We start from the raw sequence: 20,938 nt of genomic DNA, 5'->3' as shown, positions 1-20,938 counted from the left end.
TGTCATTGAAGTGCCACTGATCAAAACACCTCTCAAGTGCTTAAGGGGCCTATTCCTTTCCAACTGGTATGTGAAATAATTCAGTTGTGTTCTCTTTGAAGACTTCATTTTCACAGTGAGGGATGAATATGGTTGCAAAGCATCAGTTAAAAGCAGTTAAAATTTATTTTTATTCAGAAAAAAGTACCATTTTGAGAGAGAGAATTTCTGTTGTGATTTCTCTCTTCCCACTTTCTTTCCCTCCCACCACCCTCCACATCTACACTGTAAGAGCTATTTGATTAATTTTTAAGTTTCCTTTTGTGTAATTATTATGATAGCCCAGACAATATTATCAAATTTTCCTCAGTGAGGAAAAAAGTCTTTTCTGTGGAAAATAGTTTATGTACTTCCTGGAAATGGCAGTCAGAAATAACAGGGGAAGGGGCAGAAGTGAGCTGAATTCATCTCTTGAAAACCAGGAAGAAATGGCTTTTGTAGAGAATGAAACTGATTGAGTTTTTCCGCTCTGTTCTACTGACACCTCTCATGGAGTGCGACTCAGATGATTAAGGCTACATACTCAATCTATTTTGACAGAACATAGGTTATCCAGAATCACAGGTATTATGTGTAAAAGGGTGAGTGAGAATGAGACGGGCAAGAAGGGAGACTCTGGGCATTCACGTATGGGACTTTATCTTCCCATTGATTTTGTAGTCTTAGCAAACAGAATCATAGAATCATAGAATCATAGAATCACAGAGTCATAGAATGGCCTGGGTTGGAGGGGACCTTAAAGGTCATCTTGTTAAGATAATATTTGTGCAGTTGCACAGCCAGTTGGAAGTCTGCTAGTGTATTGACCAGAGCTGTAGTCAGCCAAAGCACTGTTCTACCCAGCCATTCTGTCCACACTGGGGCCCAGCAGCTCCTGGACCCTCTCTAGGGGATTAATATAACAGTATGAACCAAGAACTCTAGGTTGTCTTCCAAGACCAAAAAGAATAACTCATAAACTGTCTAGCCTCATGTGTGATATGAGATACAGAACATCTGAAAAAAAGAAAATATCAGGACTGCCAGTCTCCACAGAGACAAAAATAAGTGTTCTTCCTAATGTCCTGTGAGAAAAAGCACACAATATGCCCTTTCAGTTTCTCAAAATTCTCCACATACACACATTTGCTTTTTTCCTGTTAACTCTGAATCTTTTTATTATTTCTAATGATTTGACAAGTAGATGAAATTTAGTGTCTCGTGTGTTTGTGATGCTTTCATTCTTCGAATTGCTGAACTTGGTTATTTGTGTTGGGTTATTGGTCACTGAAGTGATAAAAAATAATCTGCTTGAATCTTGTATAGTAGAAATAAAATAAATGCCAAATAATGAATAATTCTGCCCAATTGATAATAAGTTTTTATCACAAGATTGTTTATAATTTAAAACTACCAGTAAGATTTTGATGATGATCATTCTACATAGGCACTCAGATATATGAAAATAGGTATATAAAACCAGAATTGATTTGTGCACTTTTTCAAAACTGCAATTTTTTATTTTTTTTTTTCCTACAGGTACAAAGTAAGGTAAATTTATTTAGGTGAGCAGAATTGCAACAAAATCCTTCTGACATTTTATATCTATGTTTCTGTACATGAAAGATGACTTTATTCTTTTGTGATACTTCTATCTTGCCATCACAGTGTCTCATCTAATAGCCAGGATTATATCTCTTTCAAATACAGAGTGTCTAAAGATATTTTGATGGCAAAAAGATTAAAAAATCAGATATATCCAGCTATTTAGTCTATGTATGTGGTTGCCATGAAGCATCAATAATCCAGTTTATCATAGTTCTTTCCCTTGATAAAAAAGTAAAAACAAAACAAAAAGAAAAAAATGAAGATCTTTCCTGTTCTTTGAGTTCAGTTTGACAGATTTCTATTAGGAACGATGATATTTCAAAGGTTTCAATCATCTTCTAAGCCAGCTCAAAACACAAGACAATTAAATTTTTTTTCTACATTATATATATGCAACATGTATAAAAGATCATAACGCTTAGAAAAAAATTTGTAATTCTAAAAATTTACAAATCTTCATGTGTTAGTTTTGTTTAGTTTTGGTGGCTTGACTTCAATGAATAAAGTATCTGTAAATAAAAAATATTTTGTATTCTAAAACTCTGAATTATTATTTTTTAATCACTAGATTTCCTCTTTTTTCTTCAAAGATTATTGACAGTTGTTTATTCTTACATTTTCTCTCTAATGTATGCATCTTTCCCATCTTATAAATCAGTTTAGTTCAGGTTTTGTATGGAGTTATTTTTTAGCTTTGTTTCCTTTAATTGAGGATATAATACAGTGAGAGCTTCATCCACTGCTGCCACAGCCCTTGAAATGTAATCAAAGACATTTGTTTTATTGACTTGAATCTTGAAAAAGCACATGTTTTGAAAGAGCAAGGATTCTGCTCAAAGTCTTTACTTAATGAAAAATCTAGAGGATTTTTTCCTTTCTCTGGCCATTTAACACATGGCTTCCTCACCTTCCATCTTTTCCACTGACACATTGAAAATTACATAGGAAAACACTAATAGAATTTAACTAATACTTAAAAGTTTTTTTTTATTAAATATTTTATAAGATAAACATTTATTGTGTTTATAAATCTTTGAGTTTAGCTATTGATGTTCTTGAAGAAGGAAAAAACTCTCATATTGAAGTATAGTTTGTGAGGTGAAAACCACACGCAATATACAGGCCGATGTGTATTTCACTGATAGTTTCAGGCCTTGTTACATAATGCATACTTCAAGACTCTGAAAATCAGCATTTTAAACTCACTAGGAGGTAGAGCAAAATTCCAAAACAAAAAAATCTAGATAGAAGAAGGAATAGTGGCTGATCAAAGGCCATAATATCTGCTTTACTGTTAGGAAAATTTCAAGAAATTTCAGTTCCTGATTACAGACTTCTACTAAAGCTAAAAGCCACCTCTCATTGTCCCTGAAACTGAGAAAAGACTTTGTACTGCTCTGGATCTTCTTACTCAACTGGGTCAGCCACGGGACTCATGCAAATGCTGTCGGGCAGAGTTATATGGACAAACCTGAGATCAATTCTCCCACTTCCATGCTCCTTCCTGGGTAACACATATTTAAACATGAAAGCAAGATGTCTGTGTAAAACCTTTGATGCCTAGAAAGTCCACGAAGGGTAGGAGAGATTGTTTGGGACGTTTGTTAGGAAAGCAGGCATTTAAACCATGTCTGTAGTGGTAAGAGCAGAGAGGCACCACATTCTGATCTACCAGCTAACCCAGCGCAGCTCAACTGCAAACACATACATCATTTTCATTTTTCTCCAGAAAAAGACAAAACTGCTTACTAGGTGCAGTTCTTGGCATACACCTTTTTCCAGACATTAGCTGAGTGCTCTCTGGAAATGCAGGCGTTAACGCAGGCCAAAGCTGTGAAGGCAGTGGACTGACAAATAGGCGCCATGAATGAGCATTGTCTAGGAGTCTATGTAGCCTTACTGGGTAAAACAGAGCAAAAGGGAACCAGAATATTAAAAATATCAATATAGACTATAGAAAATTTTGAAATCAGTTGTGGGGCAAAGAAAATAAGGGAGAATATAGAGTGGGAGGCATTCATCTGAGAAACAGATCTCAGGAACAGGTATACTCATGCATTCTTTAGAAATACGGACAAGAATTCAAAAGTAATTCTCAGACAAAACTAAGGATCTGTGAATCAGAGCAGGAAGATGTTGTGTATGAATGGAGATTGGATACACAAAAATCTTTAAAGAAGCCCACAATTGCATTATTTACTTCTGCTCCTGAATAAACATTTTCTGTCTTGCTTCGGTAGATACATGGTTTTGCTAATTTTCTTTTTACTGTGTATGGTGGACTGTTCAGTATACTTCCTGAAAACTGATTTGCAATTTCAAATATGAGTCATAAACCAACTTCTATTAGATCTATTTTATGAAGAGAACATGTGGGTTCATACAAAACAGGTCTAAGATCAGGAAAGAACCTCTGTGAATGTGTAACTGTTACCAGTCCCAGCATTGCTGTTTCCAACCAGCTGACTGTGATTATTAATTAAAAATAGAAAAACTGTTGCCTTATTTCACCTATCCTTGAATCCTGTGTGCAGTTTTGGGTATCATAGCATAAGAAAGATATAAAGCTATTAGATAGCATCCAAAGGAGGGCAGAAAAGATGGTGAAGAGCCTTGAGAAGAAGCCACATGAGGAGTGGCCTGTTCAGCCTGGAGGAGGCTGAGGAGAGACCTCATTGCAGTTACAATTTCTTGTGAGGGGAAGAGGAGGAGTAGCCACTGACCTCTTCTCTGAAATGACCAGTGACAGGACCCAGGGACTGGCCTGAAGTGTCAGAGGAGGTTTAGGTAGGAAAAGGTTCTTCACCAAAAGAATGTTTGGGCACTGTAACAGGCTCCCCAGGACAGTGGTCGCCAGCCTGACAGAGTTCAGAAAGGGTGTGGACAAATCACAGGGTGTGACTTTTGGGGATGGTCCTGAGCAGGGCCAAGAATTGAGCTCAATAATCCTTGTGGGTATTTTCCAAAGTAGTGTCTTCTGTGATTCTGTGATTTATTGTTGCACGTCAGTAAAGCAACTGAAGCATCAGAAATGTGGTGGGTGATGTAATCAGCAGTGGGAAAAAGTTCTGTTTAAAAGTTTATTTAAGAACAAAAGGTACACACATTTCCTGGTCTTCCTTCTCATTAATCATTTACTGTGGATAAGAAACCGTAGTAAGCAATTGAAATTGAATTTGTAATTAAAAAAAAACCATGTTCTACAGAATGCAGTAAGCAAAAACTGCTATAAAGAGGTAATCACGAACCATAGGTTAGAGATAAAGACTTAATGCTATCACCTAGCAACCTTACTCATATCTGCTACTGTTGCAAACAGTTTAAAACAAAAGTTTGCTGATTCTGGGTGGTGATTCTTTGGTGATTCTATATTGAAGTTAATTATAAAATTTCAACTGTTATTGACATCCATAAAATTATAACCAGTGAGATGAACCATACTGAAATCAAACCAACCTCTCATCTAGATTGGTCATTTTGTTTACTTTCTCGCTTAAAAATTCAGTATAAAGTTTTCTTTTTTATTATGTCACTCCTAGAAATAACGGAAATGATCCACTGATTATATTGGTTTTCAGTCTATGCTTAATGAAAGAGAGTTACTAGGATTTTCAGAAAATTAACAAATCAAAAAAAGGTGTGGGTGTTTTTTGTTTTTTTTTTTTTTTTTATATAACAACCTAGATAGCAAGTATCGACACAGTAAATAATATACTCCAAAACAGTTAAGTGGAAAATAAAATGGTGAACAAGAAAATCTCTGTGTACTCAGTCACACAGGTTTTTCATCACCTTTATAGACTGGTGTCCAACTTAATTTTATATTAAACTTCTTTCTCTCCAAAAGAGTTTAATACTAATAATAAACATCATTTTTTGGAAGACAAAATGTAATAAAAATTAAAATCAGCATGTGTATTTGCTTTTCTGTTTAAATAGTGACAGTAATTGCAATAATAACAAGTCCTGCAGCCACAACTATGCAGCCTCAGATGAGAACATCTTTAAAGTGTTCCTTTTAGCACCCAAATGTAGACACTGGTTTTGACTGCAGCAGATTTATGCCCTAGTCTACAGCTGTTGGTGTTCGGGTACCCTAATGCATGTTTTACTGCTGTGGACTGGATAGGGTTTTATTTGAAGGGAAGCAGCACCATCTATTGCAACTTGATAGCTTAGCTCTAGAGGATATAAAGACAGACTTGGCCTGAGCCCAGTTTTCAACTCTTTCTTGCATGCACTTTCATAATTTTGTACTTGTTCAGCTGCAAATGAGATTAGCATCTCGGTTAGTATATGGTGGTGCAGGGACAGGGCTGTGTTCCACGCATGCACAAGTCTAATAAAAAGTCACATCTAAGAGACATAACTGTTTACAAACTAAGATAATATAATAACATAAGCCTAATCCTGAATAACTGTTGTTTTTAAATTACTTGGCTGGAGTTTTCATTTCTGAAGAGGGAGGACAGTCAAAAGTTAAAAGCATATTTTACCCAGGTGATATTCTCTCAAAATTTTCTTCCAAAAGCAGCATTAATGTAGGTGTGCAGTACAGTATGTTCTTCTAATAATGACAGTGCTATTGTCATCCATCTATATTTCTGGTTCTTCTCTTTTTTCCAGACTGTCTACAAAGCCTGGCTCTGTTCCCAGTATTTTGAAGTCACACAGTTTCACTGCAGCAACAGAATTCCTTGCAAGCAATACTGTTTGGAGGTTCAAACGAGGTGTCCCTTTATATTACCAGACAACGATGATGTCATCTATGGAGGACTATCAAGTTTCATCTGTACAGGTAGAGTATAGAAAAACTAATTTCACTTGTTTTCATAAGTCTAAATGTCATGGATTTAAGTCTAACTCTGAGAGCCTGAAGGTATTCCACATCAAAAAGATTTGTTGGAGGTGCTGGGATTTGAGCTCAGACCTAGTAATGCACAGTTATGTTACAGCCTGCCAGTCATCAGCTTTACAAAACAAAATTGGTAGAAAAAAAATTGTTCTGGTTATTTTTTACAATTAATAATTTGGCAGAGGATTTCTTTTACTTTAAGTCATGTCATACTCAGAGTAAAGAGGTTGCATGTCATGCAATATTCAGAAAAAAAGAGAATGCAGGTCCAGTTTTCAGCATATTCACCTTTGTTTGCCTGCATTCTTATGCCAGATGAATCAAGAATCTGAAGCATAGCATTCAAAATTGTGCAGCAGCTCTCAGAAAGTGTTTAAGATAAGATGTTTCACTACTGAAGAAATTTAAGAATCAGTTGTTCACCTGTGAAGAACCAGGCTTTGTTTCCTGCTGAGTCTGGTTACATTCCCTGAATATATTTTTCATTTTAAAGGGTATTGTTAATGTGTATCTCAGGTATCACAGATATTTTTTTCAGGAATAGATGGAAGTCATCCACACAAAATTTCAGCTTAAACCAATATTATGTTCAGATTTCTGGTGTGTAAACTATCATCCAAGAATCTTTAAGATATTCAGGCAACTTATTCCCAGTAAATTGATAAAAAAGGATTTCAGCACAGATCATTTGACACCCTCAAACAAATGTCAAAAATTAAACTGCCTTCCCCTCTAAATTAGGGGTCCATTGGAAATTTCTATACTAAATAAATTGTCTAAGGTAAGCTACTTAAAACCAGAGTCAATGATAAAAATCCATAAATGTCATATCCCATCTGAGATGGGACATAGGCATAAGGATCATGGCAACTCACTTCACCTTATACCCTGTGTTTAGATTTAGGGTGATTCTGGTAGCAAGACACTTATTGGATACTTTTCTTGGAGATTAAACCTATTGCACACAATCAAGCAATATCCATTCATACGCAGAGGAAAATATAATGAAAAGTGAGCTGAGTTACAATTCTGAATCACCAAAAAGGTGCTTAGCACTTCAATACTTTTTTTTTTTTTTTTTTTTTTTTTAAATATAGCCTAAATATAGTATATACATACTTAGTGAGCAAATGAACATTATTTTACAGTTTAAGGTAGTAGAGTAGAAGTGACATTCTTCGGAAAATGTTATTTACCACATGTACACAATCCATTTGTGTATGTGTTTATGTATATGCACATGTATACATACACATGCACTATGGCAAGAAACCAAACCAACAGCAGACAAAATCATCTTGGCATGTATTTCAGAAAATCTGTTAGGAAATACATATCCTAGTATAATTCATAATCCAAATTCCTTCCTAAAACACACAAAATAGGTGGTTTTGAAAAGATTACTGATATCTCTGAGTTTGGGATGAAAAAGATGGGGAGGATTAAACTCATTTTATTGCAGGTATTAATAATGTCGGTATCTACACATCAACTCTGTGACTAAGCTCTCACTAGAGTCATTGGTGTAGTCAGTAGAGCTGAGAGCCATTTAATTCACCCTGAGTAGGCACCTGCACCTGATGAGAGGACTTGCTCACATCGCTGGCTGTACTCTATTTGCTGTAGCTGCTGTTAGTCACCAGGGTCTTATTTCACACACTTAAAATCAGGGTGACCTAAATCTCATCTCAGAAGTCCACTAACAAATGTTTGGTTGAACTTTTTGTCTTCTCAAGTCCAAACCCAGCAGTGGCAGGGCAGAGCTTGTATTCACAGACCCACGGGAGTCAGTATGCTGACCCTAGAGAGTTGTGTGCAAGGGAAGATGGTGAGGTCAGGTGCAAGGCAGCAATTCAAACTCTCTCTGGAATACAGGCCCCTTTTCATGCTTATTAAGCAGCAGCTCACTGTAAGAGTGCTTCCTGCCACTAAACAATGAGAAATTAGACTATAATCTGCTGCAGGAATAAAGAATTATACCTCTCTGCAGCTTAATGAAAACAGATTTATTTCGTGCAAAATACAGTAAGCTCAGCAGCAGACAAAACCCTTTACCTCAGCATAGCTTGTGATAGATAACTTGAAATCCTTTTGAAGAAAAATAGCGGAAAGAAGGTCACCCATGTCTTGAGGGACATCTCCTACTGCACTTTTTGTGAGCTTCTGTCTGGTATATACCTTCTGAGATTTCTAGTTATTGATCTGCCTCTTCACTAGAAAAACACAAAAGAGTAAGGTCAAAAGGTAATTTTATTTAATATTTAGGTGTCAAGTAACAAGAAAAGGTATACACAGGAAAGCTGATTTTATTTGGTATTGACTACAGCCCAGAGCTCATGATGAACACAAAAACATTACCTGTAGTTTTCCAGTTGCAGCCCAGTAGAGGTTGGTGTGGCTCCATACCCCATGCTGAGAGGTTCTCTGGCTGTAGGAGCTGCCACCTCCCCTTTCAGTTCTGTCCTACCACAACAGTAAGTCAGAGCACAAAGATCTGCTGGAGATGAGGGCATGGCAGCACTGGTGGACAACAGGAAGCCCCCACTTTTTTTTTTTCTTTCTTTCTTTTTCTTTTTTTTTTTTTTTTTTTTTTTTTTTTTTTTTTTTTTTTTTTTTTTTTTTTTTTTTTTTCAGGCCAGGATTTTTGTGATTTTTAACTTAAAAAAAAAAAAAAAAAAAAAAAAAAAAAAAAAAAAAAAAAGGAGGCTGGGAGGCTGTAAAAGAAAATAATAACAAGGGCTTTATCCTTCCCTGGAACACTCATATGATGAGAAAACAACATAGAATTGGCTATTTTTCCCCAAGAATTACTGCATTGTTATGTCTGTCATTAAATTAAAAAGAAAATAATTTCTAGTTTATAGTATGGATTAATAACAACCATTGTTGTTATTGAAGACCTCATATGTTAAGTAACAAGTATTCTAGCCTAAGAATATCTAACTTGATCACCTCCAAAGAAAACATGTAATAGGAAAAGGAGAAGGCATGCTACACTCATTTTTTATCACCAGAACTCGTCTCTTGTAGAAATGCATATGAGGGTGTGGAACAACTGCAATGCAAGAGAAAGTACTTAAGAGATTAATCAAAACACTCAGAATTACAGTGTGGTTCTGGTTATGGAAATATGCAGTTAGATATACAGAATTTAGTGTTTCCTTCTTGCCTGCTTTCTTCCAGGACATAGAAGGAAAAAAGTTGATCCTTCCATCAGGTGTTGTGCTGTAACATGCTGGTTTTCAGATTCATTAAAACTGAGTGATTACTTTCAGTTTAGACCTTTGTAGTTCATATCCATACAACTAAAGTTTCCAATTTTTTCAAGTTTTCCAATTGGTTTCATCCAATGCTTCTTTCTACAGCTCATCTGTCTAGAACTGCTCATGCAAACCAGAATCTCATTTGAGGGAGATAACAATAGTTTTCGGGTGTATATACACACACAGCTAATTCCAGTGAATTGGTCCCATGCAAAGTTCCAGGTCAAGGTTTTTAACTGTAACTTCTAAGAAAACAGTGTTCATACCAGCAGGATTGTTTTCTATTCCTTAAGGAGATGGGCTACAGCAACATACTACACTACGCCAACCATTAATGTACATTTGGTCTACAAAATTAGACTACAGGGAGGAAAAATCCCTTCAGAGGCATTTAGGGTTGACATGAGATAGATACTCAGTACCAGCTGCCTAATTCTACAGATCTTGCCATATTCCCAAAATTACTTATTAATACAGACATTGCCTATTCTGGCTGCTTGGAGAAACTGCTGTCCACATGCTAAGTCTGGACCAGCTTAGAATGCAGGCTTAGGGGTAATTATGTTCCTAAGGGTGTTTTTGTAATTACTGTGACTTATGGTCTCTTTGTGCCCTGTGACATAACAGAGCCATCACCCAGCATCAATTCTCAGGCCAGAAATCCCAGCCACATGCTCATGCCCTTTACCTGTACAATAGATATCATGGCACTTAATGGAGAAGGAGAGCTCCTCTTTTGAGGAAAGGAAGGGAATGTAGTGAGCAGAGAGGTGTTGCATTAATTTCTTTCAAAATTAGCATGACATGCTTACGTACTTCCTAAGAGCAGTGCCATCAGATCGAGTCTTCTGCCAGCAAGAGGAAAATCACATTTGTCTATACTCCTGTGTTCTGTTCTCCTGTATTAAAACAGGCTTTGGGTACTTTTCAATCAGAAGGGAAAAAGACAAGGGAGAGAAGAGGTAAGTAGACAGGCGATTCAGGTGCTTTAGATCACTAAAATCTTTCAGTTCATAATAATTTAGTTTCCTAATTTTATGTGTTCTGATTAACATCTCAGTTGCTCGGAACACAGCATGAGTCAATTTTTGGCAATTAACAGTAACATATGTTTATGTGATCCATGCAAAGTGACACTTCCATGGAAACTCCACCTCCTTTAGAGTAAAGAATTCGCTGGAAATAAAACTGTCAGTCATGCTTCATAGCACACACTAATGTTTCCAAAGGCATAGTGAGAATTATTACAGAGAATACTCAACAATCTGTAGAAGAAGTTTGATGACTTTAGAAAGCTCAGCAAAAGTATTAGGAGAAATTCTGTAAATGGTAGCTTCCTCTCATGGGGCAGATGTGTGACTGAGTTTCACCAACAGGTTTAGCTATAGTGTGTCTCTTTCAAAACAGATGCCCTGATTTCAGTGCAATTTGAAAAGCAATTTCCTTGAGAAAATGCGATATATAGAAAGCAAGACAATCTATCTCTTTTGTAGTACAATTCAAGAAGAGAAAATCACTCTGAATTCTATCTGCTTTATGTTGTTCTTGGCAAATTCAAAAAACCCAAATATTTGATCTAAATTCTTCCTCTAAAAATATCTCATAATAATGTATCATTTGCCTCCTGACTGCACCTCTTAATAGATCCTAAAATATCAAAATATTAAGCTAGCACAGACAGCAGGACAAATCCCTTATCTGCTTACAGGGAAAATTTGACATGGCTTTGACAGCAAAATCTCTCAACTAAATTTAAGTCTAGTGTTCTTCTAGTCTTGAGTATTGGGGCTTTCCCATGAATGAGGTCCCTTATCATAGTAGGTTTAATAGCTGTAAATATTCTTCTCCTATAATAATGACCCAGACAATTTACTTATTGATATCCCTAAGCTTTCTGTGGTGACACAATACTTAGATATGTATAACCCTTTCCTACCATAGCACGATAGTACCTCCTTTTGATCAAAGATTCTACATATAGAAGCAAAACTGGAGAAGGATTAGGAAAAGATAAATGCTTTCTAGAAGCATTTTTCCTGTATCTCAAAACAGTAGATGTAAAAATCTTCATTGTATAGTTTTGAAAGTCAGATATTTACTCATTTTTTCTGACTTGCAGCAGCTCAGTTTTAGAGGGGTAACACTGATTTACACAAGCAGTAGGATATTGGCCCTATGCATAATTTAGGGAAAAAATCATGAAGAAACATATATATACACACCCACACACACACATATATATATATAGTCATCTTTTTATATATATATAATGAAGAAACATTATTAATTCTTCTTTGATGTGGGCACATACACATAGGAAAATGTTCATGAGTTGACTAACCGATAACCAACATATAGTGATAAAAAATCTTATAACAGAGCAACACAGATCTCCAATCCAGATGTCCTCCAACAACTGGAGCTGAAAAATAGAAGCTAGCCTTTTCAAAAGAGCTGAACAATCTTAGTCACCAGTTTAAGAATAATCTATTTGAATAAAGAATGATTTAGTCATCTTCAATATTCTTCTACATATATTTTTTTTTCATTTTTTATAATGTGGAAGGTATAAAATACATGTCTAATCATAATGATGTGTCACAGACATAGCAATTTAGAAACTGAGAAGACCATCTGGATAAGATCAAAAAGTTCTAGCTTCCAGATCAGCTGTAGCAAGCAGGGAAATCTAGTCATATAATATCTAATGTGTTCTCTTGACTTTTGTATTTGCAAAATGTTAATACTGAAATCTCAGAAATAATTCCACAGAAACAGAAATGCCATGCAGTGTGTTGCATTCACTGATACAATTATGCCAAGGCTGGATGGATCACTCTTGTCAGACATTATTTACTTGGGGCTCCACAATAAAATGCAGTATTCAAAACTTCTGATATACTACATCCACTTACCTTGTTTCAAGGTCTTTTCTTCAAGCATGAGAAGCTTCATATACCTCTCAAAAATAATCAGAAATTTGTGTGAAAAATGGACTCAGGTTAGAATTCTATAGAAAGCGAAAGGGGAAAAAACATAACATATCATAAGATCTGTTTTGTTTCTGTGTTTTCCCAAGTACTTATCCAGCAATGACAATGCATATATCAACCAGACCAGTTTCCTGTAATGCAGAATACTATGGCTCCATAACTCTTTCTATACAAATAAACCAAGAAGCCAAGTCAGACCACCTGCTGTAGATTCAAATCCAGCCACAAGTGTCACACACACATCCTGATAGTGCAGAGGAAAGTCATAGGAATGCAACTACTGCATTTACGGGCTGTTTCCTGCAACTCCTTAGGCAGAAACTACAGCCGTCTCTGAGTTAGATGGTGATGTAGCTCATCTGTAGACCATGCATGCATCAACAGTCTTTGTGATTTCAATTTTTGTGTAAGAACTTGCTTGGGCTTTGCTGCTTTTTTCCCCAAGGCACATTCCACAAAGTGAATATGATATTCATGCTGTAACTTCTTTTTTTTCAGTCTGATTCAGCTGAGCAGAACATACAAGATTTATGTATACATGTCTCCATTAACAATCTCAGAGGAACCAGTAGCCTTAATACTTGCATCAGCATTGATATCACACAGTCCCTACAGATGTATACTTCTGTGCCTATCACCTCCATGTGGGAAAAAACCTACCTGGTTACAAAGAAAAGAGAGAGCTTTTACACAAGGTTTGTGAGTGATAGTGTATCTGTCTGGAGAATGGTTTGAAATCGAAAAGTCTCCTTGCAAATTCTAGATCTTTGGTTATAATAAAGGTCCAAGTACCTCCATATGTACTAAGGTTCCTGCTGGTGAAATATAGCTGAGTGCTGGGAAAAGTTGGGAAATGAAGACACAGAACTGAGAATTTTAAGTAAAAAGTGAAAAGCAAAGTACATTTCAAGCCAGTAACAGCTGACCAGTCAGCCTTAGAAATAGTTACCAGATATCCAAGTAATATAAAATAATGATGTCTACAAACTGAACTATAAAGACAAATGAGGAAGAGGGAAGCCTTGGTGCTTTGGTGGGTACAGATATTGTTTTTATTTCTTATACCCATGTATTTAATATTTAAAGAGAAAAAAAGTCAAACAAAAGGGAGAGAAGCAAATGGACATGCAGTGGGAACAAGGACAGGTAACCTTGGAAAAGAATAGAGATTAAATCAAGTTATATAGGAATGGGACAAGAAAGATCAAGAGGAAGCTGGAAGTGAACTTGTCAAGTCATAACTAGAAGGAAAGAATAATAAAAAAAAAGGGCTTCCATACATATATTAACAAGGAAAGGAAGGCCAAAGAAGGTGTATCCCCGTAAACAAAGTTGGAAAACTGATAACAATGCATGAGAAGGAGGCTGAGGTACTCAAAACCACTTTTGCCTCAGTCTTGAATGGCAACCTCCCTTCCTGTATCTTTTAACTGGATGGACAGCAGGATGTGGACCAGAGCAAAAGTCCCTCCCACTGTAAGTAAAGATCAGGATCACAACTGCCTGAGGAACATGAATGTGCATAAGTCTATGAGATCAAAAATGTTACATACCCAGAGACCCAAGGGAATTGTCTGATGTAGCTGTCAAGCCACACTCCATGATATTTGAAAAGTGGCAATCAAGTCAAGTCCCAGGTGACTGGATAATGTTTGATTGGTCAGAGAACATGCTGGGAATTACAAACCTGTCAGACTCACCTCTGTGGCTGGGAAGATCATGGAACAGATCATTCTAGAAGCTGTTCTAAGGGACATGGAGAACAAGGAGGGGGTTTGAGACATCCAACATGGCTTCAAAAAGAGCCAGTCTTGCCTGACCAACTGAGCAGTCTTCTACAATGAAGTGTTATTTAATATCTTTATCAATGAAGAGATTGCGTTCACCCTTAGTAAATTTGTAGATGATACCAAGAGGATTGGAGTGGTTGACACATCTGAAGGATGGGATGTCATCCATCCAGACCCAGACAAGCTCAAGAAGTAGGCCCATGGGAATCTTAGGAGGTTTTATAAGACCACGTACAAGGTGCTTGGGTCAAGGACACCCCTGATATAAAACTGGCTGCGGGATGGACAGATCAAGAGCAAGCAGCCCTGCCCAGAAAGACCTGAGGCTGCTGGTGGATGAGAGGCTGGACATGATCCAGCAATGTGTGCTCTCAGCAAAGAAAGACACCTATGTCCTGGAATGCATCAAAAGCAGCATGGGCAGCAGGGCAAAGGAGGTGACACTAGTGGTCCACTTTGCTCTGGTGAGACCTCACCTGGAACACTGCATCCAGCTCTGGGGTCCTCAACACAGGAAGGACATCAACCTTTTGGAACAAGTCCAGAGGAGGGACACTAAGATGATTGAAGGAATGGACCACTTTTCCTATGAGGAAAGACTAAGAGAACTGTGATTTTTCACCCTGGAAAAGAAAAGGCTTTGGCTGCCCTAATTGTGACCTTCTTGAAGGGATTCTGCAATAAAGATGGAGAAAGACTTTTTTAAAATAATGAGTGGTGATAGGACAAAGGAGAATAGTTTTAAACTGAAAGAGTAGGTTTAGATTAGATATTAAGAAGGAATTTTAGGAAGAAATTCTTTACTGTGAAGGTGGTGAGGAACTGAAACTGGTTGCCCAGAGAAGTGGTGGACTCCACATCCCTGGAAGTGATCAAGGCCAAGTTGGATGGAGCTTTGAGCAAGCAGATCTGGTGAAAATTGTCCCTGCACACAGCAAGGAGGTTGAAACTAGATGATCTTTAAGGTCCCACTCAACCCAAGCCATTCCATGAGTCTACGAATATTTTGATAAAAGAACCAACCAGTTTTTCCTCCTTGGTTTTCCAAGAAGATGTGGCCAGCTTACATGGATTTCTAGTTGTCACACATTTGTAAACCTCTGACTTACTAGATGGACTAATTAGATCTAAGGTGCAAAAGCTTATATTTATGACTACAAACAAGTATGTAGTGAAGAACATGTTGTGTTCAGTACAAAAGCTCTTACTGAGTTTACCTAAATCTTCTACACTCTCATATGAACAGTGGCTCTGTAGTTAATTGTTTATTTAATATGTAACTGCAAATTCAAAACCTAAATTCAATTGCTGAATTGAAATGAAGAATAAATGTAATTTTACATTAAGGAACAAGTTCAATTCATCTTTGAATGTAGAGTTTTCATCAATTTATTTATAGTACAGTAGGCGCATATGAACTATTTAAATACCTATTGATTGCCAACTTATATACATAGCTTTGATTTCAAAGGAAGTCTGGGTTTTCCAGTAAAAAGATAGGCAGAAAATATAGCTTGAAAAATAAACAAGCCTCAGTGGGATTAAAGCACTAACCATTCTCTGTGTCTCCTCAATTACTACTAATCATTTGAGCTGCTGCAGTTCACAGAACAAATCACGATTCCCTGCTTTAGGAGGCATTGCCTGTATGTTGCAATGTTTAAAAACAGACTTATGCACACAAACACCAAAAGATGGGTCTCAGAAAATACGACAGTTTTATTGTACCTTCAGGGAACAATTGTCCAGAAGTTCCAAAATGCAATAGAATTTCTTAGAGAAAAATGGGATCCTTTCAGCTATCATCTAGAGTGAGAATTTTTAACCTTTGGAATGCTACATTAAGTTTCTGACTGAAGAAGTGGAAAAATTGGTCAGGCTTAGCATAAGATAGACTCTGAATATACAGAACATGAAAGAAGTTGCTTTCATTCCTGTATCTTAAAATTTGCTTAAGTACAAAAACAAATGCAACTTTATTTGGACTCAGATATAGCATAGCAGACAATTGTGACAGCTATGTAAAGATGTGTCAGTCTAGTCATCTTAACAGTCTCAGCATATCTAACACATTTTTCATTTAGTTGCAGATCAGTATTATGGAAGTAGGAACCAAAGCATTCACATTTATCATATTTTAAGGTGCTTTTCTTTACAGGTTATTCACAAAACTTGATGTAGTGGTTTCAGGCAGATTTTGGGAGAAACCCTCCCACGGGGCCCCCCTCCCCTCCTCAAACCAGTTCGGGAAAAAGATTTCCTCAGAGAGAAGTGGAAAAAACCTGTTTATTAAACAGGCAAAGCACTCCCAGCGCAATACCCGATGACAAGAGCTTCGTGCCACTTACGGAGGGATAACAAACTTAAAGAAAGTCTCCTCTTGAGGGTCGTCACTGTGCTCCACCGCTCCGTCTCCGCTGACGTTGGGAGAAAAGGAGATGTGCAGGGCTGGTCTTGGTGGGGTGGGTCCCCTGTGGAGGCCCCCGGTGCTTCCCCAGGTCCTTAGTCCGGAGAGGTTGGAACAGTTCCGAGGAGAGGGCAAAAAAAGCAAAAAGGAAGGAAAGAAAGGACAAAAAAAGAAAAAAGAAAAAAAAAGGCAAAAAGCTTCAGCTATTCTACAGCGTCTAACTACGCTAGCACTAAACTAACTAACTGCCGGGGAAAAAACAACAGAGCTTCTTTCGTCTTGCCGTGTTCCAGCTCCCCCGCTTCAAGGTCATCCTGATGAACAGAGTTTTCCTGGGGAAAAACAAACCGCGCTTGCCCTCCCCCCCTGCACCCAACAGACGATTGGGGATACACAGTCACCCCAGGACACATGAAAAATCTGGTGCCTGGACCTAAGAATGTTACACCTAAATTACTTTTTTGAAAGTAGTATTATTTTTATGTTATTTTGGAGAAAATTTAATTCTTGTTCCAAGGAATAAAGCTGATTTCAGCACAGATAGATTTTTTTCCTAGAAAAACCTAGTTCTACTACAGAGTATATTACTGCAGAATTTAATATATGATCAGATTAAATGGAGAAAAGGTGTTTGTCTATTATGTTAGGCATTCTTGCATTTGAACACTAGCTAAATAGCCAAATTAGCTTATTTTAATTTTTCAGAGGAAAAAGTATGTGAGAAGCAAACAGAACACTCTGGTTATGAAAATCTCCTATATTGTAATGCAGACAACACTGACAATTTCCAAAAAGATAGGGTTCTTAGTGTTCAAAAAGTCATAATCAGATCATTTGAACTCAATAAAGTTCAAAAGCAAAAAAGACCCTAGCTGAACAATCAGAAATATCAAGAGATCCGATCATTGTGTGACAAGCACAGATTGTTTTCACCTCTGGGATATGTTGAAGGCAATATCCAGCTGGAAGAACTCAGATGCGGTAGGATAAACAAGTAGGTTCTGAACAGCTCTGTTTGGAAGCTGTTCCTGTGATGCAGTTTCATTTCCATAGGTTTGAAAATCAAAATAGCCAATATCATGAGTACATCATTATTTGTTATTTAATGCCTGTCTTTATGTGCTCAAACAGAAGAATTTCAAGGTCCAAATTTTGTGTAAACATCCTGGTTGATTAGTTCTTACTTCATCATTGGTTGTTACTTCCAAAAAAGGAAGAATTCAATCACCCTTATCATTCAAATATCAATAATTGCTTTTTAATGTTGCTTCTTTACACAATCACACTCAGCATCATACTTCTGTTGAATGATCTCTTCATTCTGCTTCCTGTTAGATGATGCATATTCCTTCAACTTCTCTAATTATACAGAATGGCAGGACTTTTGAGGCCCTCAGTTTCACCCAAAGATATGGTGAGCTTAGACAGCTAAGACTAAATGTTGACTGTTCCTTCAAGCTACTACTTCTGCCAATCCTTGTGCTTGGTATTTATTTTTCTTTTGTGTTTACCCTACAGGGCTCTATGAAAACTATCCAACCAATGCAGAACCAGAATGCTGTGATGTCAGATGGGGACTATTATCAGATCATCAACCCAAAGGGACTATAAAAACAAGTGGCTCAACAATGTGTCACAGGACATCGCTCACGGTTTCATCAGCATCAAGACTGTGTAACAGCAGACTTAAACTGTGTGTTCTTGTATTAATTCTCTTACATACAGTACTTACAGTCTCAGCAGCACAGAACTCAACAGGACTGGGCTTTGGAAGTATAACAACTTTGGAAGATAATTCAACCAATGAGGAATAAAAGAAATTATTCATCTTACATGATAGAAACACAAGAGGCCCAAATTACTACAGTCAAAAATAACAAGGACTGAGTGTTTACCCTCAGATCTCTTCTTGAATGACCTTTTGGGTAAAATGAAAAGAATGGGCCGCTACCCAAACAACAAGGACACACAAACACAGCTTTTTATTGACTAAAAGGCTGTTTGGTGACTTAACTTTCTCACACCATTTTATACACTGTGTTTTAATGTTTGGAGTTTCTTTTTGTTTGGTTGGTTTTTGCACTTGTTAATACAGGATTTTATTTTTGGGACAGTTTCTCAAAGCTAAATTTAGTCTTTTCTCTGTCAATATATTTCTAGTCATTGTGTGTGTTCATCTGATAGTTCTGTCTTTTATGTCCTGTCAGTTTCTATTAGAGGAATGACTGCTATGATATCATGACATAGCAAAAAAAAAAAAGGAAAAAAAAAAAAAAAAAAAAAAAAAAGAAAAAAAAAAAAGGGGGGGAAAAAAAAGGTAAAAAAATAAAAAAATTAAAAAAAAAAAAAAAAAAGGAAAAAAAAGGAAACAAAACCCCAAAAAAGCCCACAGAAAACCCCAACAAAAACCCACAAAAAGAACAACAAAACAAAATTTAACCGAAAAAGAGAAAATAATAAGAAAATGTAAAGAAAAAAAAGCAAAACCCACAACCATGAAAAGAACCCCAAACAAACCTTACTGTCCTCTTATCCATGGGAACAATTCATCTCCTTTCCCCTTCCCATCTACCGTCACAGACAACATAAATTTGTTTCTGTCTGTGTAATCACAATGAATGGGTACACAATTCCGGTGTGCCTCTGCCACTGTTGCACAAAACAGTTGACTGAGCAAACACAAAAGGAGCATGAAGGGGGTGGTTCCTTTTAGCTGAACAAACAAGCGCTCTCCTTACAAGGTGGGATCGGACAGTTAAAAAGTATAAAGAAATATATAACAAACTGTTGCTCCAATACCCATTTTGAAGAAGTCCAGTCCTTTCTCACTGGTCAGTTGAACAGGAGCAGCCTTTTCTAGATATGTTAAGTAAAACCAGTTATGCTCAGCAAGTTGAATAGTTGGGAAGCCTTCATATTGGAGGTGAAGGATTGACATTCATTGTGAATCACGTTTTGAGTTCTTCTGCTGTCACATAACCAGCAGTTTTCCATAACAAATGGGAGCCAAGAACTTCCAAAATTCAATTCTTTTTGTCACAACAAAATTTCACTAGAAGTCTTTTAACTTCGACAATACAAATTATCTCCTTGGTTTGATTCCATTGCTTTTCTATAATCTACAAGTTGTTGAAAGTAACTCTAGTTTATTAAGGATGCACAAGAATGTGTTAGCACAGATAAAGAAACTATTTTTTTTTAAATATATAGGACAACCATTTTCATAAATGTGCAATAAAAACAGTAAATATATACTAGGATATGAGTAGTTAAGAGAAAAGATTGTAATATGATTTCTGGTTTTTCATTGCTTGGGGTGGTTTTGAATTTGTTTACTTTTATTTTTGTGGGAACATTTCGCCTGCTGAGTGTATGAGAATTTGCTTTTTAAAAAGGCTTTTTAGAGTTTACAGTAGAATCAATGGAAGGAAAAGTTAATAAGGGCTGTTTTTAAAAACTTTACATTCCTTCCTATTCTCTAACTACACTTGGGAAGTGCACTTTAGAGATGTTTGCTGTGTAGCTGGGAAATGAAGGAAAATGATAGAAAATGTTCTCATAGGAAATAAAATATAGTTACCTACTTTCTAGCTATAAAATACCCCTTGATAAATATTAATGTTGTAAGAACATTTAATCACTGGTGCATAAATGCATTTTTGTATACAATTTACGGTCTGTTAAATTCTGGAGAAAAACAAAAAGAAGATAACCATGCTGCTTAAGCAGTTCAAGATGCACATGTTAAGCCGCAAAGCTCAAGTATTTTGCAAGAGTATTGTTTTTGATAGTGTTTTGCTACAACCTGGACTGAGGAGCCTAAAACGATCTGTGCAAATATGACAACCACCAAAAGCACCAGCTATTGCAAAATTCTTCAGCACTGGTTTGTTTCTATAATTCCTCCCTTTGCTTCCTTGCACATGCTATATTTTGTTCAATAAAACATGGTGCTTTTTTATTTATTTTCTTTTCTGTTAGAGGCACATGTATTAATTACAGTG

The 20,938-nt window shown here is 36.6% G+C and overlaps 1 protein-coding gene across 1 annotated transcript in view; it reads left to right on the top strand.

Moving 5' to 3' along the window:
• NALF1 (NALCN channel auxiliary factor 1) overlaps positions 1 to 19,063 on the top strand; it is a 448,825-nt gene extending 429,762 nt beyond the window's left edge. Inside the window, exons 2-3 of the mRNA XM_040057343.1 lie at positions 6,253 to 6,424; positions 18,453 to 19,063. Of these exons, the coding sequence (XP_039913277.1) occupies positions 6,253 to 6,424; positions 18,453 to 18,748 (468 nt within the window). The 3' untranslated portion in view covers positions 18,749 to 19,063. The remainder of the gene's footprint in view (positions 1 to 6,252; positions 6,425 to 18,452) is intronic.
• The last annotated feature ends 1,875 nt before the right edge of the window (positions 19,064 to 20,938 follow it).

This window comes from Hirundo rustica, chromosome 2 (assembly GCF_015227805.2).
Source record: "Hirundo rustica isolate bHirRus1 chromosome 2, bHirRus1.pri.v3, whole genome shotgun sequence".
Classification (NCBI taxonomy): domain Eukaryota; kingdom Metazoa; phylum Chordata; class Aves; order Passeriformes; family Hirundinidae; genus Hirundo; species Hirundo rustica.
The sequence above is the reverse complement of the archived record's forward strand: the minus strand, read 5'-3'. Positions and strand labels throughout refer to the sequence as shown.